The 27594-nt window shown below is 43.4% G+C and overlaps 1 protein-coding gene across 3 annotated transcripts; it reads right to left on the bottom strand.

Moving 5' to 3' along the window:
• Positions 1-206: 206 nt before the first annotated feature.
• On the bottom strand, positions 207-21123 carry Ncoa4 (nuclear receptor coactivator 4). 3 transcript variants are annotated; one of them, XM_059274115.1, is made up of 10 exons: positions 21010-21123; positions 8620-8774; positions 7116-7256; positions 6858-6946; positions 6546-6654; positions 6027-6116; positions 4909-5052; positions 2500-3513; positions 2064-2204; positions 207-1595 (listed from the first exon to the last, which is right to left on the bottom strand). In XM_059274115.1, exons 2-10 carry the CDS (start codon positions 8758-8760, stop codon positions 1590-1592), a joined length of 1875 nt encoding a protein of 624 aa, XP_059130098.1. In that variant the 5' UTR covers positions 8761-8774; positions 21010-21123; the 3' UTR covers positions 207-1589. The 3 variants fall into 3 exon arrangements, with proteins under 3 accessions (XP_059130098.1, XP_059130099.1, XP_059130097.1); XM_059274116.1 differs by lacking the exon at positions 21010-21123 and adding an exon at positions 14406-14520; XM_059274114.1 differs by lacking the exon at positions 21010-21123 and adding an exon at positions 14003-14388.
• Positions 21124-27594: the final 6471 nt, after the last annotated feature.

Genomic DNA, 27594 nt, shown 5'->3' with positions numbered 1-27594 from the left:
CAAGATAAATACTAGGCAACCCCTGGCTATATCGTTGACAAAAATACACTAGGACCTTTTTGAATATATCTAGTAGAAGGGAATCATTGCACACAACAGAAGAAAAATATATGTGGAGTTTTTTAGGGAAAGGCTAAAAATTATTTATTGCGTCCTTAACCAAACATTAACATTTGGAGCTTTACAGACAACACAAACAACTGTGATGTGGCCATTATGCTTTTAATGGAGATATAAAACCAATGCAAAAGAATGTTTTATCATTAGCATAGTGATTAACTTAAATTACATTTTAATAATGTAAAATACAGTGTGTTAGACCTCAAAAGAGAAACTACAAAGTTGCCTGCAACCTAAGATGTTGGGAAGGCTCCTTAAATTGTTTTTACCCACCAACTTTATAATACTCAGTGGCATCTGGGGGGACATAAGAAAATATGAGGCTCTTTTCAGCTGTTATTCAGAACTTTAGTAAAGCTGTATGATAATGTCACTATGGGACCATACAATTTTCCCACAAGTTCTTCCAATAGCATAGGCAGTTCAGGGGCTTAATAGTTCAAAGCAGAGAAAGCAGCTAAGTTATCTTGGAGAATTGTGAAACAGAAATCCTGTTACTCTCCTACAGAGAAACTCTCTAAAATGTAGCCATAACTCAAGGATGTCAGTTCTATGAAGTTTCAATAAACACTCCAAGGCACAAGTGTTGGGCACAGCCTGTTAATCAAGATGTCACTGCACCATACTTTTGGAGGTTCAGGATGCTGTGCTTGAAGTGACAGGACATTGACTTTATCCCTAGTTAAGAGCACCAGGTGTCAAGCTCAGCTTCCATTTACACAGGATGCACCAATAAATCCTTAGGGTGAAGAGTGGTCAGGTACTACGTCCCTAACACATCTTGCTTTTCTGTTTTTGATGGCCTGGGGCTCTTTAAGACAAGGTTTGTAGGATTTCAGGGGCTCTGACTGCCCTAAAAGTAGTCTTGAAGCAATAGAGTCCTTTTCAAAGAGCTAATTCGATACTTAATTTCTTTCAAATGAAAAATGTTAGGAATGACATGTATGCTAAATATCTGATGATTAATATCAAAAATTTCAATATAACTAAGACATTTAGTAGGGCAAAATATACTGTATTGGTAAGGTTAATTATTTGTGTGAAATATTCTATATGTCAACTGAACAAAAAAATTGCAAATCACTAGAAGCCCATAGCAAGAGAAACAGCTAAAAGACAAAAGTCAGGAAAGTTTACTGGTTTTAGAACACACTAACACACTTGATATAGAAATATTTTACTTTTAAAACTAGTGTTTGCTGTGGAAGCTGCTAAAGGCCAGTATACCAAGATGCTGTTTCTAGTATGGGAGTTAAGTTAGTGCTTCTCTAAGAAGGAACTGAATCACTTGGCATTCTTTCACACACAGCTCATAATTTGATGATTTCTGTTTACTAGTTCAAAACTAAGCAGGAAAGTAATTACTAGTCAGGCCTGGAATAAACAATGGTTTGGCAAGTCACAGTCACTCAGCTCAAGGATGTGTGGTAATCTGCAGGAAAGCTGCTCAATTCTAGTAGTCCATTGCTTCACATCTGTAAAGAAAAAAAAAAAAACCCACAGGAATCTTAGTTCACTGCAGAGAGCAAAATTCTTTCCACTCTGAAATGGACTCAGGTCTTAAGAAACCACAATCCATGCGGGAATAAGAAAATTAGAGGCAGTTAACAGACTGAAAAAGTCCCTTAAAGTTCAAGTGCGTAACATTAATGGTTTTAATCTGTGTGTGTGTGTGATGCACATGGGGGCTTGTGCTATGGTATGGGTAAGAGAGTCAAAGGACAATTCTATGGAGTCGGTTCTAGCTTTACATAGGTTCCAGGGATTGAACTCAGGTTGTCAGGTACTTTTATTTTGCTAGCCTACAATACCTTAAATTTTCAAGGTACTTCTGTTTATGTACAAATGAACAGGAATGTGGTCGGTGAGGGAAAGCGTAAGTTGGTAAGAAAGAGAAAACATTTTTGAGCAGCTATGATAACCATGCTGGTGCAGGTACCCACCTGTAGAGGAGTTCTATACAGCCATTTGTCTTTATCAACCTTAAGCTGCATACAGGCAAAGAGATCACAAACTGCCGGGAGGCCGTAACAATCTGGGCGAAAGTTCCGTTCTTCTTGGAGGGGTGAATTAAGAAACACTTCCTGCAAGAAGATAAAAAAGATGACTACTGGGAGGCATGAGACTAAACTCCCAATCAAATGGAAAAGAACAATGTAAAGCATTGTCTTTTCCAAGAACAAAGGTAACAACTGTGGCTACAAAACAGGCTGGGCTTTCTTCTTTACTGCAGCACGGAGGCCAAGGACCTGAGAAATTCACAAATACAGTGGATTATAAATCATCCACCCTGTTTAGACTTGGGAAAATTACTACCTTGGCCAAATTTAGCATGAATTAAAGCAGATTCAAATGAGGCAAGTTTTAATGTCTGCTTACCTGGGCCTTCTTTCGAAGTAGCCACTTATCCTCTCCAGAGGAGAACTGGCTGAGGTTTCCCACTTTCTTTCCAGGCAAGACCCAGTCAGCAGTATTAAAAGGACACCAGGAAGTGGCCATAGGGACTTTAAGCATTTCTTTGCCAGCTCTCTCCTCAGTACTAGGCACTTCCTTAGGGCCCCCTCCTTTGCATGTGGGCCCAATAAGCCACTCTGACAGGGAACTGTTCCTTATGACTTGGAAGGAATCAGCAATTCTAGCAGGAGCCACTGCCTTGGGTGCCTTAGCTTGTTCTGTTAGCTCATTTCTGGAAGGACAGAGCCACAGATTCAGGGACTCTTTGTGTTTCTCAGGCTCAGATTTGGGTTCCACAGGCATTCCATTCTTATCCTTTCCTTCTTTCTTCAGAAGCCATTTATACACGGCTTCCTTCTCACAGTTGTTATCACACACACACTCTGCAAAGCTTGTGCAGGGCTCGTTGGCTTTGCATACTTCCTCTACTTTACATGGGTCCTGATGGTTCTGGACAAGCCAAGCCTCGGTGATTACGCTGGGGACTGACAGTGGTTTTTTGGCCTCCAAGTGGTCATTCAGGCATTTCAGATTGCCCAGGTTCTCAATCTCCACACCTCTGGGCTGGTTACCCTGACAGTTGGTACAGGAGTCAGGCTTGACAAGCCAATCATTCACACTGTAGGGCTCTGTGAACACCTGGAATAAGAGTTTAAACTTCTCACTGGTTTCACAGCTACCATTCTCAGGCTTCTCCAGTTCACAGGGTTCTTGGGGAGTCACCAACCAATCAGACAGGTCCAGGTCATCTTGATCGAGGGGCTCTCCATCTTCAACCTTTTCAACTTCAGTAGAGAAAGAGCTGGTGCTACCACGGCTGTTACACTTTGAGGAACTTGGTTTTCCAGGAATGTCTTGATGACTGTTGAGGAGCCAGTTTTCTAAGCCCTTTAGATTGCCCCAGGCATTGCTGAAGAAACTGCAGGCTCTGGCAGAAGTCTATACAAGAAGTAACCAGAATAAATGTTTAATTTCCCAGAAAAAAATATTAAAAAATACATTTATGTCTAACAAGCATAAAAACATTCAACTGCTTCAAAAGCAAAATTGATAGCCTGTGAAAATCAAAGACATAAACAGGTTTGGGTGGTTGTGTAAGTCTGAATGAGAATGACCCCAGAGGCTCATATATTTGAATGTTTGGTTTTCCAGGTAATGGGGTGTTTAGGAAGAAGTAGGAGGTGTGGGGTTGTTCGATGAGGTGAGATGTATTCACTGGGTGTGGGCTTTAGGTTTCAAAAGCCCATGCCAGGCCCAGTGTCTGTCTGTCTGTCTGTCTCTCTACCTCCAACTTATAGATAAGATGTAAGCTCTCAGCTACTGCTCCAGCACTGTGCCTGCCTGCCTGCCGCCATGCTCCTTGCCATGATGGGTAATAGACTCACCCTCTGAAATTGTAAGCAAGCACTCAATTAAATGTTTTCTTTAAAAAGTTGCCTTCGGCCGGGCAGTGGTAGCACACGCACGCCTTTAATCCTAGCACTCGGGAGGCAGAGGCAGGTGTCTCTGAGTTTGAGGCCAGCCTGGTCTACAAAGCAAGTTCTGGGACAGCCAGGACTACAAACAGAGAAACCCTGTCTCGAAAAACAACAACAACAACAAAAAGTTGCCTTGGACCTGGTGTCTCTTCACAGCATATGGAAAAAGTAACTAAGACAGTGGCGAATATTCTACTCATATGAATATCAACCATTAACTTCCTAGAAAGCTCTATTGGCACAATGTAGCAAAAGTCAAAAGGGTACATAGGCAGAACAGTAACTTAGGAATCCAATTTATAGGGATTTACTCCTAAGGAACTAATTAGCTCCTAAAGTATAGGGGGCAGAATCTTAAGTTCTAGCCAGCTGATGAACTGTATGTGATCAAAAGCATTATATATTTATCAAAACATAATTTACAGAATGATTTTTATTTATATGTATGTACAGGAAATGTTATAAACAAAAATGTCTTAATGTCAGGCTGGAGAGATGGCTCAGCAATTAGAGTACTAGCTGCCCTTCCAGAGGACCCAGGTTCAATTCCCAACACCCACAGGGCAGCTCACAGCTGTCTGTGATTCCAGTTCCAGGGCACCCAATACCCTCACCCAGACATACATGCAAAACACCAATGCACATAAAATAAAATTAATTTATAAAAATGTCTTAATGTCACTTCACTAGGGATTATGGACATGTATTTTGAAAGATTTTTTTCCCTAAACTTCCTACTTATAATGAAGTGATTTCACTTTTGTAATTAAAGATTAAAAACATGCCCTTCTACATAGACATAAACTACTTACTGTTAACCCAATCTACCTCAGAAACAATAAAGGCAGCCACACACCTGACTATTCTCCAAGGTCTGTTTTGGGGTAAGCCAGTCCTGTGGGTTGGTACTGGGTACATAAGGAGCCGGATGACCAATGGCAGGTTTGCTTACAAGAAGCCATTCATTGAGAGAAACAGCTGTGCTGCTGGATGCTGATTTCTACAAGCCATAAAAAAAGAAATGGAAAAACTTTGCTGTTTAACAAGGCAGTATCAAATGAAAGAGAAAATTTACCAGAAAGAGGAGACCCAAGCACTCTAACATTGGGTTACTACTAACTGTAAAGAAGTCATGCCTTCCCTGAACTTCAATTTTTTTTTTTTCCCTTATTGGGCTAGTGAGATGGATCAGTGGGTAAGAGCACCTGCCACCAAGCATGATTGACCAAGTTTAATCCTCTGGATCCACATGGTCCTCTGACCCCCACACAGGCACCATGGCCAGTGCATCCCCCATACATACACATACACAAATATTTTTAAAATTTATTGTGTGTGAGAGGGCACCCATGCTATGGCATGTGTATGGAGGTTAAAGGACAACTTTGTAGAGTTGGGCCTCTCCTTCCAACTTTATGCAGGTTCTACAGATTGAACTCAGGTAAAATGCACGGTAAACCTTTATCCCCTAAGCTGTCGTCTTACCAGTCCCATTTTTCACAATTGTAAAACAAGATCAGGGACGGTGGTCACACCTACAATCTCAGCACTCTGGGAGGCCAAGGCAAGAGTGCTCCAAGTTAAAGCCAGCTTGGGCTACATAACTATTCTAAGTCAGACTATACTACAATATTTAGAGCCCGTCTCAAAACAACACAGTCAATTGCTAGAGTTCTTCTAATTCAGATGTCTTCAATCTTTTATTCACTTGTTTTACAAACACATCTGAATCAGAGACTCCCAAGGAAGAACCATTATCAGTAACAATGTTAATAATTTCCATTTAACTGATTATTTTTCTCATTAAATCTATAAAACAACTAAATTTGTATTTGACATTTGGTGCTTCTAGAGAGGCAATCAAGTGGATGCTTTTTACAAATAAATAGTAGCAAATAAAAAAAAATAGTTATCAAGACACAAAAGAATTCATAAAGTAATGACTTAATTACCAAAAACAGAACTGCAGTTTACCTGCTCTGGCACCTGGATATATCCTCTTTTCTCTAGGAAAGGCCCAATATTTGAGGAGCTAGCATGTGCCATCAGGTGCTCAGGAATTTGCTATCAAGAAGAAGAGAATCATGTTATTTATGCTTTTCTACCAAAAAAAAAAAAAGTGATAGTATAATCCCTACATTTCAAAATCACTGAGCAAAGCATTTTATTTTCACTGTAAGTCCAATGATCAGTTTAGGCTATCTATGTCATAAGAAATCTTCCCTATACTTGGCAGTGGTGTGATTTAAACAAGACCCAAATGATACTACACCATTCAAATCATAACACTTATTTTTTAAATGTGTCAGAATACTTCTAAAGACAGAAGAAGAGCCCTAAGTATTCTCAGTGAATCAGTAACAATCTCCGAACTGCCAACCTATAGTTCTGACTTAATCATTTCTAAAGGTCACTGCCTCTAGCAAGCCACCATCCAGGAGGCTATCGACTTGACAAGTACCCTATGAAATAGCTGAAATTAACATTACTTACAATTGTCTTAAGGGATCCAAATGTGGTGATGGTCTGGCGCAGAGCAGATGTGTCTGCTTCAAAGAGTAGGACAGTCGAATCTTCAGGTTTAAGGGCCAAACTGCCCAGTCTATGAAAGTGATAAAATTTAGATATTTTCCGAGGAGTACCAATATTAGCAAGTATAACATTAAATACAAAAAAAAGCAGGATGGTTTTATATAAGAATAGAAAGTCAAGTTAAATCCAACACATGCAATGAGTTACAAATCTGACTTGCTTTTTATGCCCATGAGAGCAGACCAAAGTCAAAACAAGTAAAAGGTTCTTTACCTCTCCAGGCACAGAGAGACTTGATTGGCGAGATCTTTGTTCTGGGTGTACTCCAGTTGATGAATAAGACAACTGAATTGGCCCATTAGCTATAAGAAACATGAAACCATCTCTTCACAATATTAAAGGTATCCAGATTAATAAATAACATTTTAGATTAAACTCCTGTCTTGACATATTAATAATACACAGCAGATAAAACGTTCTCTGGAATCTAGAAAGCATACTCAACCAAGTGCAGCCATGTAGTCCCCTTACCCAGTAAAGCTGCTGAGCCTGCTGCTGCAGTGTCTCCTCTTTAAGCTGGTAGATGAGATCTACCTGTTCATTGAGCCACACCTCACGACTTCGAAGGCACTCTAGATGGCGACTTATGCAACTGTGAATCTGAGCTTTTACCTAGGAAATGCATGGTAGCATAAACTAGTGTTATAAGCCAAGGAATGACAATTCCCATAAAATACTAATGCTCTTAAACTTTTCACCATATACTCAAAAATTTGCCTACAATTTCAGTAATCCCATGAAGTCCTATGAATCTCCTAGTTAAAGAATCCAAGGCTAAACCTTAGATTTTTATATACACACACACACACACCCCTAACTTCCAAAATACCTTCACTCCTCCCCCCATAGATGATCAGGCTTCATTTTACATATCAGCAATCAAAAGAAAAAGATATGCCAGGGATACTAATCCTCCTCAGCTTTCCAGACAACGCTAAACTTTACATGCCTTTAATCCCAGCACTCAGGAAGCAGAGGCATGTGGATCTCGGTAAGTTCCAAGCCAGCCTGGTCTACAGAGCAAGTTCCAGTTCAGCCAAGGGTACACAGAGAAACCCTGTCTCAAACAACCCCCTCCACCAAAAGACTCTCTGGCTGGTCTGTCCTTTTTCCCACCTACATGGAATAAGCAGTCCAATTATAGTAAGCCAGTTTAGTACAGGCATGGGCCATCTTATCAAAAGCAAAGAGACCATTAGGGTGGATAGTTTAGCTAAATTATAAACTAATGTTCCTAAGAGTGTATACAATGGTTCACATTTTGTCTATATACAAACATTTTGAGGGAAAAATTCAAAACAGCTATAAATCATTCATGAGCATTCACATAAGTATATCGGTATATCATAAAAGTTCCCCTTTGGAAAAAGTTGTTTCTAAGTCATATACTACTTGAAGCACTGACCAGCAGAATGCTATTGGAACTAACAAATTTCATTCTGACTTGCATTTAAAGACTATACCACTTATATCATGCTACCAACAAGTTAAATTAAATGGAGACATAATGAAGTGCCATTTTTTATATATCAAAAAGGTACAGCTATGCCAGGCATTGTAGCACATACATTTAATCCCAGCACTCAAGAGGCAAGCAGTTCTCTGTGAGTTCCAGGACAGTCAAAGCTATGTAGAGACCCAGTCTCAAAAAAAAAAAAAAAAAAAAAAAGCAGCTAGGCAGATTCCTGCTCACTCTCTTGTTACTCTGCATAACTGGGTACAAGAGCTACACAAAGGAGCAATCAAAACACACACTAAATGGCAAATCTCCAAGTAGATTCTCAGATTCTTCCAGCATCTGACTTATTTCCCTGTGGGACCAAAAGCTCCAACATGCCAGGCAGAGGATTAATTAGGGTTAAAAATATGCAGGATATGGGATCAAACTTTCTGGATGGCATGGAGAAGTTAAGTGCTCTACCCAGCCTTGTGCTACAGCCAGACAGACCAAGGAAGAGGAAAGCACACAGCACACCTCTCGTAAGTTATCTTTAATTTGCTGTTCAGCCCGGAGTACTCCACCAATAGCAAGCTCCAGCTCCCTCCGTGCATCACTGCACCTCAAAAGTGTTTCTCTATTACTGTAGCAGCCACTCTGTTCCAGGGAAGTATTCATTCTGCTCACCGTTCCTTTAAAAGAAAGAAAGAAATCCAAATAGCACCATAATTACAACCTGAAACCACCTTTTGATCATGTCTCATATGGTTACTCCAACCAGCTCTCATTACTAACACCTTTGGTGATTTCCAAGATACATATTCAATACGTACATATTGCCTCCCTTCCCTACCTAACTTGTTTCTGCTAGAAAATTCTAGCAAATGCCTTTAATCCTAACACTTGAGAGGCAGAGGCAGGAGGGTCTCTGTGAGTTTGAGGCCAGTCTGGTCTAGAGAGTTCCAGGAGAGTCAGGGATACAAAGAGAAACCCTGTCTCAAGAAAGGGGGGCCGGGCAGTGGTGGCACATGCCTGTAATCCCAGCACTCGGGAGGCAGAGGCAGGTGGATCTCTGTGAGTTCGAGGCCAGCCTGGTCTACAAAGCTAGTCCAGGACAGGCTCCAAAGCTACAGAGAAACCCTGTCTCGAACTGCCCCCCCCAAAAAGAAAGAAAGAAAGAAAGAAAGAAAGAAAGAAAGAAAGAAAGAAAGAAAGAAAGAAAGAAAGAAAGAGGGGGAGGGGGAAGAAGAAAAGAAAGAAAATTCTATGATTATTTTGGGGGACACTTTACATGTGAACATATATATTTGAGGAAATACACCAATGGTCCTGAATTAACAGGACACATGCTGGTGAAAGTATTCAAAGAACATTAAACCACTTTTGGTATTAAGGGACTGTAATCCCAGCACTGGGTTGGGGAGGGACTCATGACAAGCAGGGCTACATAGCACTGGTTTTGAGACCCTGTCTCAAAAGACAACAAAACAAAAACAAAAACACCAATCATTAATAGGATTCTGGACTACAGATGTGGCTCAGTGTAGAAATAACTCTCCTACCATGTGTGATTCCCTGGGTTTTATCCCTGCAACTGCAGATTTCCCCATCATGATCTTGACCCCCCTTTGCTCATACAATCCCTCTTCCCTCTCTTCGACTGGACTAGAAGAGAATTAAAAAAAAAAAAATGGAGCCCTTGTTGAGCAATTGAGTTGGTACTCTACTGGGTATACAGAAATTTCAATTTAGATGTTATATGGATGTATTTGTCACAAGGCTACTCTGTCCCATGACTATTAGGCTAAAATTATTTCTGAGTAACTAACATGCTATGGAGACATTTAGAAAAGGGAAGGAGGACTCAAAACCATGGAGGGGAAAACAAAACAAAACTATCTCCAAACAGGAAAGCCGTTTGGCCTAGATAAGCAACTCTCTGGGAGGGCACGATTACTACTCCAATACTTGTAGAATCAGACTTCTTCAGCATAGCCCCAAGGAGGGGAATGGCTTCACAGACACCCAACAGTCCTGAAGGCAATGACTCAAAGAGCCTGCTTTGGGCTAGGTGGCAGCAGCCTGTCAGTGCAATCACAATGGCTGGCTGCCCACCCGCCCGCCCATTAGAGGCAAAGGACATTCTGGACTAGCCTTGACAGCACCCCCAAGACTAGGTTTCACATCAGGCTGAAAGCTGGTTAGGGCCAATACTGAGTTCCCACCCTCAGAAATAAACTGGGGGACTGGAAAGGTGGCCCCACAGTTAAACGCACTGGCTGCTCTTCCAGAGGACTAGGGTTCAATTTCCAGCATCCACATGGTGGCTCACAACTGTTTGTAACTACAGTCTCAGGGGTCCTCAGATACTATCCATGTAAGTGATACAGAGACATAAATGCAGACAAAACACCCATATGCATAAAATAACTTTTTAAAAAAGAAAGAAGAAATCTGTAAGAAGATGAAGCCCAGCAGGCTTTCTTACCCCACTTCAGCAAAGGACTCAGCTCAAGGAACTTCTGAGTTCCTACCGAAAACTCAAAGTCCAGTAAATTTCCTAACTTCCCACTTGCTAATTCTGTTACCTCAGTCTGTTTACCCACAATGACCTACAGAAAGGGCTTCCTCAATGCATTTGTGAGAAGCCCCTGTGGAATTTTTTCTAACCCTGGAAACAGCAGCTGTATTAATTTGTGTTTCCATCTAATATAATCAGGCTTTAAGTGTATTGAGCACAGTCTGTAGGTTCTTTGAAAAAACCCCATCAACACAATGTTGGAGTGTTGAGTGTCACCACGTTACTGCATCTGTTAGCCATGCATGACCTTTGTAGCTATTTTCCCAATAGTCTTCACCTGTGCCATACTTCTCAGGCCCTCACTTGTGTGGAATGCTGCAATGCTTGGCACTATGAACATTTTAATTAAAATATAGCTTTACAGTGTGAAAACCCCACAACTCTAGAACAAGGCAGAAACACTCAAATACAACTAGAGCAGACTATACTACTTGATGCTTAACAGGAATCTTTAAAATCTAATCACAAGCAGGTTCAACTGCCCAGGAGTGGACACAGACAAAACACACAGTGGCTCATGACTGAGATCTCAGCACTCAGGAGGCTAAGGCAAGGCTGCAGAGAGTTCAAGGCCAGTCTGGGTTACATAGAGAATTCCAAGACATCCTGGGCTACAATGTGAGACTGTCTCAACAAATCAAAAACTCCCTAGTTGATTTTTTTCTTGTCAGCAATGAAAAATTATAAAATTGATTTTTTTCCACACAGTTACCACAATTTTTGCATCTTAAGATGGGTACTGTCTTTCAAACACAGTCATCTTGCTAAAATTCACAATTCCATGATCTCAGCCTCCCAACACTTGGATTACAGGCATGTGCCACAGCTGCTGGCTGCCTACTCCTGGTTATAAGAATAAGGCCATTAGCCGGGCGGTGGTGGCGCACGCCTTTAATCCCAGCACTCGGGAGGCAGAGCCAGGCGGATCTCTGTGAGTTCGAGGCCAGCCTGGGCTACCAAGTGAGTTCCAGGAGAGGCGCAAAGCTACACAGAGAAACCCTGTCTCGAAAAACCAAAAAAAAAAAAAAAAAAAGAATAAGGCCATTACAGCTGGGCAGTGATAGCACACGTCTTTAATCCCAGCACTTGGGAGGCAGAGAGGCAGGTGGATCTCTGTGAGTTCGAGGCCAGCCTGATCTACAGAGCAAGTTCTAGGATAGTCAGGGCTACACAGAGAAACTCTTGTCTTGAAAAACCAAAAAAAGAAAAAGGAAGGAAGGAAGGAAGGAAGGAAGGAAGGAAGGAAGGAAGGAAGACAGCGGTACTGAAACTGACAATGGCTTTCCAGTGAGGAGGCCCTGACTGAGAACCCTTTGACTAACCACTCAGCCGCCATTTTCACTTTTTCAACGTGACATCCTAGTTCAGTGAAGACTACGCTATAGATGCAGACTTAGGTAGTCCTTGTTTAACAGCTCCCCGTTTAGTCTTTCAGTATACACAAAGCAAGATCTCAACAGTCTAAAACACACACACACACACACACACACACACACACACACACACACACACGAAGGTTATATATCAAGTTTATACATTTTAACTGTTTTCTTCTTATTTTTAACTTGGATGTGTGTATAGTGTATTCATAGGTGCAGAGTGTGTGTGTGTGTGTGTGTGTGTGTGTGTGTGTGTGTGTGTGTAGGCCATCTCCTCTACTTAACTGTTACCTAACTAAGTGGGACAAACTGGCCCTAATCCCAAAATTCAACTTAAAATACTGAAAATGTCCTTTTAGCTTCACCTTAATAATGCAAACTACTGCCCTAGCACTTTCAAACAAGAACTGAATTACATTAAATTTTCAGAGTTGTATGTGTGTGTGTGTGTGTTTTGTTTTTGTTTTAACTTCCTTGTTTCTAGGATCCCTGCACTAAGTTTTAGAGTACCGGAAAATGTGAAGGAAACACACTCAATCCTCAACCACCACCATCCCACCCCCCCAAACAAAACAAGACCCTCAGGTTTGTGAGGGTGGTAGTATCTATATGCAACCCATATCTAGTTATTAAGTCCAAATATCTTTGAACCAGTATTGAGCAACCAATCACAAACTAAAGATAACTTGATATCATATGCTTTGACCATAAGATTTCCAAAAAGCTGTAATTCTCATGACGCACATTAACCACAAACTGAAAGATGGAAAGGTTTATTACTGTGGGCACTGCTCAGTGGTAGTGTTTAACATGCTTGAGGTCCTGAGTTCAACTCTCAACACCAATAATACAGTTAAATAAAACCTTTGCTATTTTAGTACAGTACCCACATTTCATGAAGCCAAAGGCCTACATAGTATAAAAACATATACATACACACGTGTGTATGTGTGTACATGTGTACGTGTGTGTGTGTGTGTGTGTGTACGTGTGTGTGTGTGTGTGTGTGTATAGAATGAGGAGCCTGGTATCCTATCTTTAAGATTTATTTTTATGTGTATGAGTGTGCCTGACACCTTAGAGGCCAAAAGGCATCCAATCCCTGGAACTGGAGTTACACATGGTTGAGCCATGTAGGTGCTGGGAACCAACCTGGTCCTCTGCAAGCCAACCAAGTGCTCTTATTCTTATTTGTGGAACCATTTCTCCAGCCCCTAAATGACCCCTTTAAAGGGTCATAGCACAGGGTGAGATCTGGATTCAGGGTTCTCAAGGTCTAGTCCTTTGTTAGCTCCTCTACCTTTAGACTATCACAACCCATGAATTATGTTTACCATAAACACCAAAATTAGAGTTTAAAATGAATGTTTTTAAGGGTTTACTATTAGTTTCCATAGACTCTCAACAAGTTTTATAGTCCTCAATAAAGTATAAGCAGTGTTTCAGAACCATCTGCCTTGAATGACAACTAAAAAATACATATAGCACTGTCATGACAGGCTCAGAATAATCAAAATCCTACCAAGTACCAGTGCCAGCAGGAAGGACTGAAGAAAAGACCCTTCAGTCCCAGCACCTGTACGTAATCATAACTACTCCAGGCTTTGACTGAATCAAGGGTTAAATAGTTTATCTTTTTTTATTATACACGAGACTCACTAAGTAGACTAAGCCTGCCTTTGCTTCCAGAGTGCTGGGATTAAAGGCGGAGGCCACCATGCCTGGCTAGAATAGATTATCTCTTAACGCTACCCTCCAGTTCTCATTCAGTGTCAGCTTGCTGTCTGCCTCCAAGAAAGCCCTCCACTTTGAGTCGATAAGCTGAGAAGGTTCTAATGGACCCACAGTATGAAATACTGTTTACTGCGTTATCTCGGAAGAGAAAAACTACATGAGACTGTAAAATTTGCAGTGAAAAGCTATCAATTTAGAAATAGTAAGTGCTATTTTGCAATTTTACCTTGAGCCATTTCTTGACTTGCACTTTCTCCTCTGTCAGTGAAAAAAGGTTTTGAATCACAACACATTATCTCAAAGATTATACAGATCTTAAACTGAATCCACTTCAAATTCTTTACCTTCAGCGGCGCTTTCTTTCACACGTAGCTGCTAGACTCCCAGCACATAAACTCTTAAGCAGTAACTGAAAAACGGCTGCAAAATTCTGCCACCTAATGGCAAAACTAAGTAAGGTTTTTCTGGTTCAAAAACTGAAAAAACTAACGGTAAAATTAAGCTAGAGCAACAGTGACTCAAACAGCTTTCTAGGCTTCCCGTTGCCCTTTCTAGGAGCGGCTGTGAAACCGGTCTCCCTGGGCTCCCCGCACGCATGCGCGCTCTCCTGGATAAGGCTGCACACTCACCTCGCGGTCTGGCCTCGCGACGGATACTGCGTGAACGCAAAGTACTGCGTGAACGCGAGCGGCCGCCTTTTACCCTCTCGGCTAGTCAGGTGCCCGGCCAGGCTGCGCCCCGCCCTGCACACGTCAACGCCTCCCCTCCCCCCACCTGCCTCTCCGCCCACTGCACCCGCCGCCTGGGGCCACAGGAGCTAGGCTCCTCCTGCAGCCTCTGCAACCTGCTCAGCCCAGCCCCGGGCTCAGCTGCAAATCACTAACTAGAGGAAAAAGCTGGGTCGGCAGGCGGATTGCGATAACGGTCCACGTGCTGGCTGGGCTTCGCCCTAGAGCTATTTTGATTTGGTTAGTTTGGGGGTAGTTTTGTTGTTTTAGAGTTTAGAGAAGCTCTTGCTGGCCGGGTAGTGGTGGCACAGGCCTTTAATTCCTGCACTGGAAAGGCAGAGGCAGGCTCTGTGAGTTCAAGGCCAGCCTGGTCTACAGCTACAGTGAGTTCCAGGACAGTCAGAGTTACACAGAAACCTAGTCTCGAAAATAAAACAAAAACCAGAAGCTCTTGTTGTGTAACTAAGACCGGCCTGAGGTTCCAGAGTGCTGGGACTGGCAGGATTCAAATGGGGAAAAAATGAGGCAGGATATAGAAAGGGGAAAACACTTCTCGCCCTGGGATCTACTTTACATTTCTTGCTGTCTGAGAGTAAAACTTCAATATAACTGATAAAACCAAAATTGCCTACAGCGATAGAGCTTGTTTTCCTAAAGACGTTTCAGAAAAAGGATATCAAAAACAACCAATTCCATGGTTGGGGATTTAGCTCAGTGGTAGAGCACTTGCCCAGCAAGCGCAAGGCCCTGGGTTCGATCCTCAGCTAAAAAAAAAAAAAAACAATCAATTGCATAGGGTTTGGTGCTCAAATGTGTAATCTCAACATTTATGAGGAGGAAATAGGATCCAGAGTTAAAGGGAAGTCTCAGCCACAGCAGAATTCAAGGTCTGTCCAGGACACCTTTGACCCATTTCAAAGAATACAAATTAACAAAAAACCCTATGCTTACTTGAGGCCAGAATGTCCTGACCTTGAGTTGAACTGTATAAACTCCTCTCATCCCTTCCCCAAACAATACACCTCATAAAACCATCATAGTTTCATTTACAAACACTAATTCTTTAAACCAGCTTACATCCTTTTTTACTTAATGTTTGACCTTTACTCAACTTTTAAATTTTGCTTAATCTTTAAACCTTGTTTAATTACAACTTTTGAGCAATGGACATAAAAAGCCATGGTAGACACTTAAGCACCAAACTCTGGAGAAGGTCACATCCATGTTTTAGATGTCTACTGCTTAACAGACGGGAGTACATCTCTTATCTCTACTTAATAAACTCATTTGCTTTATTTTACTCAGACTAGTTCAGACATTCTTTTCTGAGGTGTGGTCAGGATCAAGGCAAGGGCAGGGTGAGCTGACTCAGGACACTGGAGGCAGTGGAGAGACTAGGATATGATTACAGGTATGAGCCACATATTTTCTCTTTTCTGGGGATATAAAGTGACTTTCGTGAACATCAAGAGTAAACATGAGAGAAGACTCCAACATCCCTAGACACCAAATCCCAGACACCAAGGCAGCAGTTTACCTCCTTTATTCTCAAGCACGGTTTCTGAGATCCCAATTCAGACTTTCATTAGAAAGAAACAACTAATTCCAAATATCCTCTTTGGATAACACATTTGGTGAAGATACAAAGACTAGATGAACGGAAAATGTATGGTTCTCTTCATGTCAATGGCTGATTCTTAGTTTATTAGAGTAAAACTGATGTTAAGAAGGTAATCCCAGCACTCAGGAGGCTACAGCAGGAGAATCATCCTTGCCACCCTGGGCTACATTATGAGTTCAAAGCCAGCCTATCTATACCAAGACCCTGTCCAAAATACTAGGGGGCAAGGAGCACAGCTAATCAGTGTGTGGACCACTGTGACTCTTAACATTTCCATTTTAGTGAACTAAAAATCCCCTTTCCACCCATTCACTCTATCCTGTCCAGCTTGGTTCTCCAGTTCTTTCTGCCAGCAATGGTAGTCCCTTCTATCTGTCTACTGTGCAAGTCACAAGCACTAGAGAGCCTTTCCTAAACAAATACATTGTTCTTCAATATTACCAGTCAAGAGAACTGTCATGTCGCCTTCTTGTGCCTACTGACATCTACATAGGTTTCCAGTGTGGACCCTTTAACACAGAGGCGATCCTTTAACACTTCCTCATGTTGTGGTGACCCCCAACCGTAAAATTATTCTCATTGCTACTTCATAACTGTAATTTTGCTACTGTTATGAATCATAATGTAAATATGTCTTTTCCGGTGGTCTGAGGTGACCCCTGTAAAAGGGTCATTCAACACCCCCTAAAGGGGTCATGACCCACAGGTTGAGAACTGCTGCTTTAATACCTGATGCCCTGCTGGGTGGTGGTAGCACATAACTTTAATCCCAGCACTCGGGAGGCAGAGTCAGGTGGATCTCTGTGAGTTCGAGGCCAGCCTGGGCTACAGAGTGAGTTCCAGGAAAGGCTCCAAAGCTACACAGAGAAACCCTGTCTCAGGGGAAAAAAAATACCTGATGCCCTTATTAGACCTTCTCTCTTAGCCTGAGGGTTCTGTCAGCTTTGAACACTCCAGCACTGCACACACACCTGGTATTTTCTGCACCTTAGCATTAAGAACATGCTGTATGTTCGATAGAGTTGGCCTAGTGAGAAAGGTGTCCACAGCATTGTACCAATTCTTGTCTTTAACTTGCCAGTAGTTTAATACATATTTTACTAATGGATGGATAATGTTAATGATCAAGTTCAGAGCAGCCACAATAAAATATGTTATAAACATAATCAACTTGATGCTGTCCTATTAAGGAGTGTAGTATTAATTTAGGAAAGTAATTTAGAAGAGGATAATGTTTCTAACAGAACTGTTCTCTTTTTTCCCAGGAATGGGGGTCTAATGCCCAGTCTTATGAATGCTAAGCAACACTTTTTTTTGGTTTTTCAAGACAGTGTTTCTCTGTGTAGCTTTGCGCCTTTCCTAGAACTCACTCTGTAGACCAGGCTGGCCTCGAACTCACAGAGATCTACCTGCCTCTACCTCCTGAGTGGTGGGATTAAAGGCGTGCACCACCACCGCCGCTAAGCAACACTTTTAAGGCACACTTTTAAGCCCTTGGTTTCTAGCAGCCTCATGCAGTTCAAGCTGGCCTTGAACATGGTATTCTACCTCTTGCCTGGGTTCCCAGAACTCTGGCAACAACACCCAGATTAACTTAATTCCTTGTTTTCACACAGAACAGAACTGGTGAGGGCGTCACCACAGAAACCATAATCCCAGGGGAAGTGCTGAGAAAGATTGTTTTAAAAAGGCCAGATCCAAAAATCTTAGTTCCAAAGACCCAAAACAACAATGGATCTGTGAGGTAAAATGTGCACTATATTTACAGCCAACTCAACATTTCCATCCTCAGGCTCGACAGACCCAAGTGACATCCCCAAAAGCTAGGGAGGCTTTCAATCCTAGGACTGTACCCTATCTTCAACTTGAACTTCTTGCCCCAAGACAGTCAAGGATAAGAAAACAGGTACTTATCTGTACCACGTAAGAATACCATTTTAGGCCAGATGGATCTCTGTGAATTCCAGGCCAGCCTGGTCTACAAAGCAAATTCCAGGATAGCCAGAGCTGTTCCACAGAGAAACCCATTCTTGAAAAAAAAAGAAGGAAACATTTTATCTCTGGTTTTATATGATAACTATCATGTGGGTTTTCCCTACAGAAGCAAACAAGAGATGAATTTTTTCCTCTCTAAAGCCTGAGAGACTAGTAATAAAGCTAAGATAAAACTCAAAATGTATTTAAAGAATTATTCTGGAAGGTGTAATTGTCCACGTATGAAAGGACTGCTACTTACCAACAAAGAAACCCCATTACCCTATTTTGTCAGCTACCCACCAACACTGTGCCAAACTGCTAGTTCTGTAGGGCAATCAACGTAATGACAATGAAGGAACTATAAGCTCAAAAGCCCCAAGTAGAATCCTAGTCCCCCAGAAAAACATCTTGATTCTGCTGTACAGTCAGGCCAAGCAAAGCCAGGAATAAGTAAGAATGAGCACACGATGAGTCATCCGTGCTGGACAGAAGATAAGTCAACAGAGCACCTACACAACAATTATTTAGCTCATTGCCTGTGAGTTCATCGAATTCACGAGTATGTATGACAAGCCAGGACCTGTGGTATATAGACTGTAAGCTTACAAACGATGCCCAAAGTGTTAGATTTAAGAATCACAGAAGACCAGCTGAGGAGAGGAAAACAACGGCTCCTCTGACAGACAAGCATAGAAAGTACTACTGGTGATTCTCCTCAGAATAAAAGTGCTCAACTTGGCCGCTGTCATTGACTTGACAGAGTTAAATACCATACCTACATCAAAGGCTCCCAGGTCCAAAAGTCTTACTCTGACTGCTCCTTAGCCATCTGGCTAAGATCCAGCTTAAGTCTAAACCCCTCAGCCACACCAGGTATTTTGAAGGGGTCATTAAAGGTTTATGTAGTCATTCAAGTATTTGAGGTCTTGAACTGACAGGAAGTAGTGTTGTCCCTGAGGATACAATGGTGAGTCTGCCATCTAGTGGAGACTTTGTGCCACTGGTTGTTCACTGACAACACTAAATTTCTGACTTAAGAGGCACAGTTAAAAGATAATTAGCAGGCACAGTGACTGTCTCTAAAAGCCTACCAGTAGTTAACACTGTGTGGGCAAAGCACTATTTAAATGCTAGCCGGGAGACTCTCAAATGGAGAAGGGACATATGCCAGAATACCCAGAGTTTATAAAACCCATATATAGATCCCTGAGGTTCCCAGCAGTCTACGCTGATTTAACAAACTAGAGAGGGAATAAGTCCTTTGTACTTCTAAAACTAGGTACAACCTCCCCTTTCTGTAGCTCCACTTTTCCACTTTTGAAAATATTCCCTCAAAGGAATAACTTGAGAGACTTAGACTTAAGTCATGATAAAACCTTCATCACAAAACTTTAAATGTCTAGGTTATTTTCCTAGAGACTCAAAGACAAAGACCTATTGGAAGAGGTAAAACAGAGAAGTAAATGTGAGGACCGTTAATAGTGCCAGAGGCTACACATCTCACTCATCTGAACAATTCTGCAAGCTAGCAAACCTACCTCCCAAACAGCTTATCACCTGGGTGTGGTGGCATGCACCTATGTAATCCCAGCAGAGCCAGGAGGATTCCTGCAGCCTGTCTCAAACAAGCCACACAAACAGGGCTGGAGAGATAGCTCAGTGTTTAAAAGTACTTGCTGCTCTTCCAAGGGGCCAGAGTTCAGGTCTCAGGACCCACATCAGGTGGCTTACAATGGCTTAGACCTCCAGGTGTAAGGAGATCTGACACCCTCTTCTTAAACAAACAAAAAAATCCAAAGAGCAAATCAAGTAACTTGCTGAGCAGTACAAATGAAATAAATCTCCTCCTGCTGTCACACCTGGGAGAATTTCTTTCCAAGATTCTGGTGTACTTTCAAGTTCAGAAATGCCACAGTGGGATCCCAACAGAGAACCAACTGACTTACGTGTCCCATACACATCAGGGAAATAACTCAAGAGCCCTACAACAATATTGCAAATTCTCAGGCGGGTGGTAGAAAGTCAAGTCCTCACTGAAGGAAGCCGTGATGGTGAGCAGTACCCTGCAAACAGCACTAGTAAGAAAGCTGTGTGCGCTGAGGGTCAGGTAACTCCAGCCCTCTGCCTTGTCATTCTCGATCCATCCTCCCAAGTTCCAGCCTGTAGCACTTAAGACGGTATTGTTTTCTCTACAAGGACTGAGTTACATCAGGGCCAGGAGACCGTCCATTTCTTACACTGCTGTATCCTCGACATCTTGAGCATACAGCATTGTATAAATGAGTGCCTGAGCAACGCGTCAATGACCCTGCGAGCTCTCTCCTCATCAGAAGGGAGAAATAACGCTACTTTGGAGGACTCTTGGGAGAATTAACTAGGATGTTAAAAATACCGTGTTCACGACATAGCCTCCAACATTCCAGCTTGCCAAACCATTCGGAATAGGAGCAAATATGCTCTGGATCAATAATGGAAAACAGGCTCACAGAGGGCGGGAGACCCAGACAAGAGCCATAGAAACAGGGCCGTGACCACTGAAAAACCAGGGAGGGACAGTCGGGAGTGTAGGAAAGGGATGGAGAGAAGCTTCTCCAAGGCTTCAGGCTGCCAATCGAGGCCCAGGGACTGAGCATGTCGACAGGAGGGAGGAGAAAGGACAGGCCCAGCGCTCGGGAAGAAGGGAGAGGTGGTAGCTCCGGGTCGCGGGGGAGGGAGAGGAGTCCAGGCCTGGCGTGACACGGGGAAGGGAAGGCGACTGGGCCCGGCACGCAGACGGGCAGGATGGTGGCCCGGGACCCCGCGTGTGTCGGCAGAAAGGAGGGCAGGACAGGCCACAGGCCGGGGCGAGGAGGGCCGAAGGGCGGCCGAAGGAAGCGCGCCCGCCCCGCCGGGCACACTCGTCCTTACCAGCTGGCAGCGCTTCTTCCGGTGAGCCGAGGGGACCTTGGACCGACCCAGACACCTAGCCACGAAAGGCTCGGGCTCCCCAACCCAGAGCTCTCGCGATAGTTTGGCCTCCCTGCCACGCCTCTAGTTAGTGTTCTGACAGTTTCGCGAGATTTCCTTCCGCGCCTGCGCAAGGCCTCTTTAGGGCTAGCGGAGAGTGGTAATTTTCCCTGTCCCTAATCTGGGTCCTTTTCATGCTGATGTGTAAGTAAATTAAGTATTTGGAAGATGTGCAATGCTGGATGGAGAAATATGCCAAGTGAGCCTCTTGCACAAAATGCTCGCACAAGGTAGATTTTATTTCGCTGTAACATTCATATGTAAGAATACATGTCAGAAGACACAGAAGACCATATATCGCATGATTCCTTTGTCATGGAAATCAAGGCAAATTCTTTAAAAAAACATTTTGAGTTGACACAGAGTAATTGTACATGTCTATGAAGTACAGTGTTAACTTTCAGTGCATGTAAACAATGTGTGGATCAGATGTGGGTAATTACTATATTTCTCATTTCTTTTTATTGATAATATAGAAAATCCTATCAACTATCTTTGAAATAGTTAATCTGGGTGTGGTAGCACCCCAGTGCAATCCCAGCACTTGGGAGGAGGAAGCGGAAGGATGGGAGTTCAAAGCCAGCCTCCACTACTGGGAGTCTGAGAGATGTGGGAGACTGAGGTATCAGATGATTATTATCAGTAGAGTCGTCCTACTGTGCTGTTGAACACTAGCTACTATTTCTCCTACCCAACTCTATCTTTGCTAATAGGGCAGTCAAATTCTTAAGGACAGAAAAAAAAAAAAAAAGGATGCCTGGAGGTCAGTGGAGAGTTAGAGTTTAATACATTTCCTTATGGTAGGTGGCTGGAGAGACGCCTCAGAGGTTAAAAGCACTTACTGCTCTTGCAGAGGGCCCAGTTTTGGTTCCCAGCACCTATATAGTGGCTCACAACCATCCATAACTCCTGTTCCAGGGTTCCAATGCCTTCTGACCTCAAAGGGCACCAGGCATGCACATGCTACACATGTATATGTGCAGACAAAACAGTCACACAGGTAAAATCTTTTCCTTTGGGGCTTGTGGTGGTTTGAATAAGAGTATCCCTCATAGGCTCATACATTTGAGTGCTTAGGGATCAGAGAGTGGCACTACCTAGGAGGATTAGGAGGTGTGTGTCCTTGTTGGGGTAGGTGGGCTTTGTTGGAGGAAGTATGTCACTGGGGGTGGGCTTTGAGACTTCAGAAGCCCAAGCCAGACCCAGTGGCTTACTCTTTTTTCCTGCTGCCCATGGGTCTGGATGTAGAACTCGCAGCTACTTCTGCACTGAGTGAACACTTAGAAATGGTGAGTGATGCATTTTAGCTTAGGGGGAAAATGCTACAATTTTTTTACAAAGGGTTGAGAAAAAAATGTCAGAATCAATGTCGTGACACTTTCAAGTCAGTCTATTTTAGGTGGACTGTGTGCCACACATAACTAATCCTAGAGCTGGTCTCCACCACCCACAGAAGTCTGTCATCTGACTCCCTGTCAGACAGCATGAGGTCTGGAGGCCACCTTCTCAGGCTGTCTCTAGCCTGTTCTAACCTTCTCCCAGCACAGAGGGATATGGGGACATGGCAGAGAGGACATGCCTGAGTAAGTGGAAGGAAGGATAAACATGAGTACCAAGGGCAGAGAAGAAGACCAGTTTCGTTGTGAACACACATGGTTTGTTTCATTAGAAACTGGAAACAGAACACATCAGAAGATCCTGACATAGGAGAAGTGGTGGAAATGGACACGGGCCCCAGAGGAAAGCACACATGCATGAAACTCATTTGAGCACAGGGAAAATACTGTAATTAGTAACTGATTTTGTTAGGTTGATTTTTTTTAACATGCTTGGTTTTCTTTTTGTCTCCTTTAAGTGTTTGTTTGCTTTATAACATGCATCAAGTTAATACAAACATAATTGGCATTTATTTATTTATTTGAGTTTTTCAAGACAGTGTCTCTCTGTGTCTCCCTCTAGAGACCAGGCTGGCATGAGATCCGCCTGCCTCTGCCTCCCAGTGCTGGGATTATAGGCCACCACTACCCAGGCTACAATTGGTAAGTTTAAATCATACAAATATTCAAATGTTGCTCAACTTCGGGGCCCACTAGAAGCACATTTACGATACTATCAAGTATTCAACAGCACAGGACTTTCCTGGGTTCTCCTTTCCCACCACACTATAGGTGCAGTTCTCTGGATGGTATATTGTCTGACCCTTCTCTTGGTCATAGTTCACTGGTATAGAAAGTCTGTCAATTGAGACAAGACAAGACTTGTTAGAAGGGGAAAAGACACTTACTCACCCAGCCCTGCTGCTCAGACATGCTCTGTGCAAGAAGCAGACCACACGCACTCCAATTGCCTGGGGCTCCCCTGACCAAATTAAGGGTTTCCTTGGGCTGGAAGGCCCAAAGTGTAGTCTCCAGGCATCTGTACCTGCCTGTGCCATTGAGTCACAGACACCATTCCTAACATGGGTCCTACATTCTACTGAAGGACACTGGGATGTTCTGACAGGCTCAGGAGCAGGTCTGAGTGACTCTGGAACAGCAAAGCGTTTATTAGCCTTGCCCTTCCCACCCTCCCTGTTCAGGGAGTGGTCCACAGTAATGGTGCTGGACCATGGAAAAGGAAGGGTGGTCCCAGCCCTGTGTGGTGTCTGGTTAGAAGAGGAGCTCATCCCACCAACGGAGCAGAGAGCCAGAGACCCAGGGAGAAGCCTCGGAGCAAACCTTCCTGGGAAAACCTGGGGCACACCCACTTTTAGGAATCATTGCCCTCAATGCCCATCTAAAGGCTTGAGATTTAAATTGCCCTGCCAGAGCCAGACAAGGTGGCACACAGCACTTGGAGGTAGAGGCAGGAAGATCAGAAGTTCACAACCAGCCTCAGCTACACAGTGAGTTTGAGGCCAGTGTAGGTTAGGGAGCCCTTGTCTCAGAAAACAAAGCTGAAGGCTGGAGAAATGTGTTCAGTGGTTAAAAGCACCTGCTGCTCTTCAGAGGATGGGAGTTCAGTTCTCAGCACCCATGGCTGGTGACCCACAAATGCCTATAACTCCAGTTCTAGGGGAGTCAACACCTTCTGGCCTTCATGGGTGATTGCATATATATACAGCCACACAGCCACACAGCCATACACACACACACACACACACACACACACACACACACACACACACACAAATAAACAAATAATTTTTTTCTTTTGTTGTTTTCTTTGTTTATTTGTTTGAGACAGGATTTCTCTGTGTAACTGCCTTGGCTATCATGGAACTGGCTTTGTAGACCCAGCTGGCCTTGAACTCAGAGATCTACCTACCTATCTCTGCCTCCTAAGTGCTGGGATTAAAGTCATGTGCCACCACCACCCAGCTAAAATAAATCTTTTTTAAAAACCAAGAACAAAACAAGTTTTCCTGCCCAGGGAACTACACATTGCTTCCATACAGGAGTGAAAGGACCAAGCAGATGCCATAACAGGCTGCTCAGTCTTCTCTCAGAGATCAGGCCTCAATTTCAGTTTCCTGAGACTTGAGCAAGCAGTTTCTGGGAGGGCCATGAACAAAAGACATAGTAATGTTGTGCCCAGATCGTGACCCCCAGAGAGACCACCAAAGACGAGCATGCCGGAATGCAAAAGCAAGGTTTAATTCTGGATATCCAAAAGCAATACAAGCCTAGGCAGGGACTTCGTCCAATACATCCAACACAGTGGAGGCTGGAGGAAGTGCCCGCCTGGCTAGCTTTTTAAAGGCAAAAACTACAAGCCCTTTAGGGGGGTTGGGGGAGTTTTGCACAGGTGCAGCTCGGATTGGTTTATTTTTATCTGTGTTCTCTTTTAATTGGGTGAGGGTATGTACCCTTTGAATTTACTGGTTGGTGGTTACAATGATCACTTTGGGGGCAGTCCAGCACAAGTCCCAGGTTTTGTCCTTGAGCCACCATGGGGGCTGGCTGGCCAAGCATGTACTGCACATAACTCTAAGTTGGTGAGGGGCCCCAGACAGTAAACATCTGGCTGAACTTTGAGCAGTCAGAGTGCGTACAGAAAGGGAGCTACTGCAAGGACTGTGAGACCAAAATGAGCCATCTTAGAAATAAGACCAAAATGCTTTCACCCTAAAATTAAGGCCTAAGATTTCTCCTTTTAGGAATAGGCCATTAGTTACTGAAACCAGTCAGTTCAGATTCCAGAAACCAGGAAGTGTAAAAATACAGAGTCACAAGATAGTCACGAGGTAATGCTTGCCGGACTATGGAATGTCCTCTCCCTGGTTTCCAGGGTAACTGACCATAAAAATGCCCCCACCTGAGGGCAGCCAATGAGAAATGGTGGCGGGCAACCACTCCCTTAGAAGTAAGATTAAGCTATGATTTCTAGAAAGCCCCTAGAAGCGAGCCAATCAGAATTGCACCCGTACTAGCACCCCTAAATGATGTAACCTTGTGACTTTTCCCTTTAAAAACTGAGCTTGCAGACAGGCGGGCACTTCCTCCAGCCTCCACTGTGTTGGATGTATTGGACGAAGTCCCTGCCTAGGCTTGTATTGCTTTTGGATATCCAGAATTAAACCTTGCTTTTGCATTCCGGCATGCTCGTCTTTGGTGGTCTCTCTGGGGGTCACGATCTGGGCACAACATTACTATGTCTTTTGTTCATGGCCCTCCCAGAAACTGCTTGCTCAAGTCTCAGGAAACTGAAATTGAGGCCTGATCTCTGAGAGAAGACTGAGCAGCCTGTTATGGCATCTGCTTGGTCCTTTCACTCCTGTATGGAAGCAGTGTGTAGTTCCCAAGAACAATGAAAACTTGAAGTACCTTATCATCCAGCAATCCCACTTTGTGAACCGTCTGCTCTCCCACCTTTATTATAGCACTGTTCCCAGTTGCCAGGTGATGAAATGCCCTGTGTCCAGAGCTGATGAATACGTAAGAAAATCTGCAGCCAGCAGCTTTGGGGCTGGGATGTAGCTCATTTAGTTGAGTTCTTGTCTGCCATGCATATAGCCCTGGATTGGATCCTCTACACTAATTGAAACTGGGCATGTTATTAGACTGAGGAAATAGATTGAAATTACAGTACTGGTCAAGCTGATTTCTCCCTCTCTCACCACCTCTTCTTGTAAACTAATAAGGGATAGGTGTGAGGGGGTAAAGACATTTCCTTCCTTCCTTCCTTTTTCTTTTTCTTTCTTTTTTTTTTTTTTTGGTTTTCTAAAGACAGGGTTTCTCTGTGTAGTTTTGGTGCCTATCCTGGAGCTCGCTCTGTAGACCAGGCTGGCCTCGAACTCACAGAGATCCACCTGGCTCTGCCTCCCAAGTGCTGGGATTAAAGGCGTGAACCACCACCGCCCAGCTGATAAGGACATTTTCATCTTCAATACTATAGACCCTAGAATCCCCACACCCCTATTATTCAAAATATAGCATGCACAGGCCAGGACAGCTCTGTGTTACCTCTCCAGCCCAGGTCGAACCTGGGGCACTGCAGAGTTGGTGCTAAGGGACATTAACTAGACTGAACCAGATTTCCAGAAATACGGCAACCAGGGCAAAGTGCAAGAGGGAGAATAAGAGAGGCAGAGACGCCAGGCAGTGGTGCACAACTTTAATCACAGCACTCGGAAGGCAGAGGCAGGAGAATCTCTGAGTTCGAGGCCAGCCTGGTCTATAGAGTTCCAGGATGGCCAGGGCTACACAGAGAAACCCTGTCTTGAACCACCCCCCACCAGCCCCACTGTAAAATAAAAAAGAGGCAGAGACATCACAGATCTCAGGAGTGGGGCTGACCAGCTGATGACAGCCTCTGTCTCCCTCCCTATAAAGCCTGCTGGCAGAGGCTGGCTGGCTGGCTGAGCAGATACAAGCACTTGCCACCAAGCCTGATGACCTGCGTCTGATACTCAGAACTGGCTTAACAGCAGTTCCATTCTATTCCTGTTTTGTTTTGTTTCCTCCTCTTTCTGGTTCATGACTGTTGGCCTATGGTTTGAAGGTTCTACTTGTTTGACTTCAGATCTCTGTGGAGTGCATGGTGTAACTCCATTCCTGGCAACAGGCCTTTGGGGTATGTCCTACCAAACTGGTCCAACTATCGTTATGACCCTATGAAGAAGGAAAGAAAATGGCGCATCTTGCAATAGTTTGGCTACTCTGTTTTGGGTTGTGGGGGAAATGGTCACTAATGAATCTGCATGTTGCATTATTATTATTTTTTTTACTTTTTATTTATTTTTTTTGGTTTCTCGAGATAGGGTTTCTCTGTGTAGCTTTGCACTTTTCCTGGATCTTGCTCTGTAGACCAGGCTGGCCTCAAACTCATAGAGATCCGCCTGCCTCTGCCTTCCGAGTGCCGGGATTAAAGGCGTGCGCCACCACCGCCCGGCTCCATGTTGCATTATTTACAACTAGAGTTGTTCTGCAAAGCACTGGGGAAACAGGGAAAGATTTGCCTCAAGTTTATGTCATAAATTTCATCTTCTGATCTTGTGCTCTCATT

The sequence above is a fragment of the Peromyscus eremicus genome, chromosome 9 (assembly GCF_949786415.1).
Source record: "Peromyscus eremicus chromosome 9, PerEre_H2_v1, whole genome shotgun sequence".
NCBI classification, from domain to species: Eukaryota; Metazoa; Chordata; class Mammalia; order Rodentia; family Cricetidae; genus Peromyscus; species Peromyscus eremicus.
This window is presented reverse-complemented; position numbering and strand designations above follow the sequence as displayed.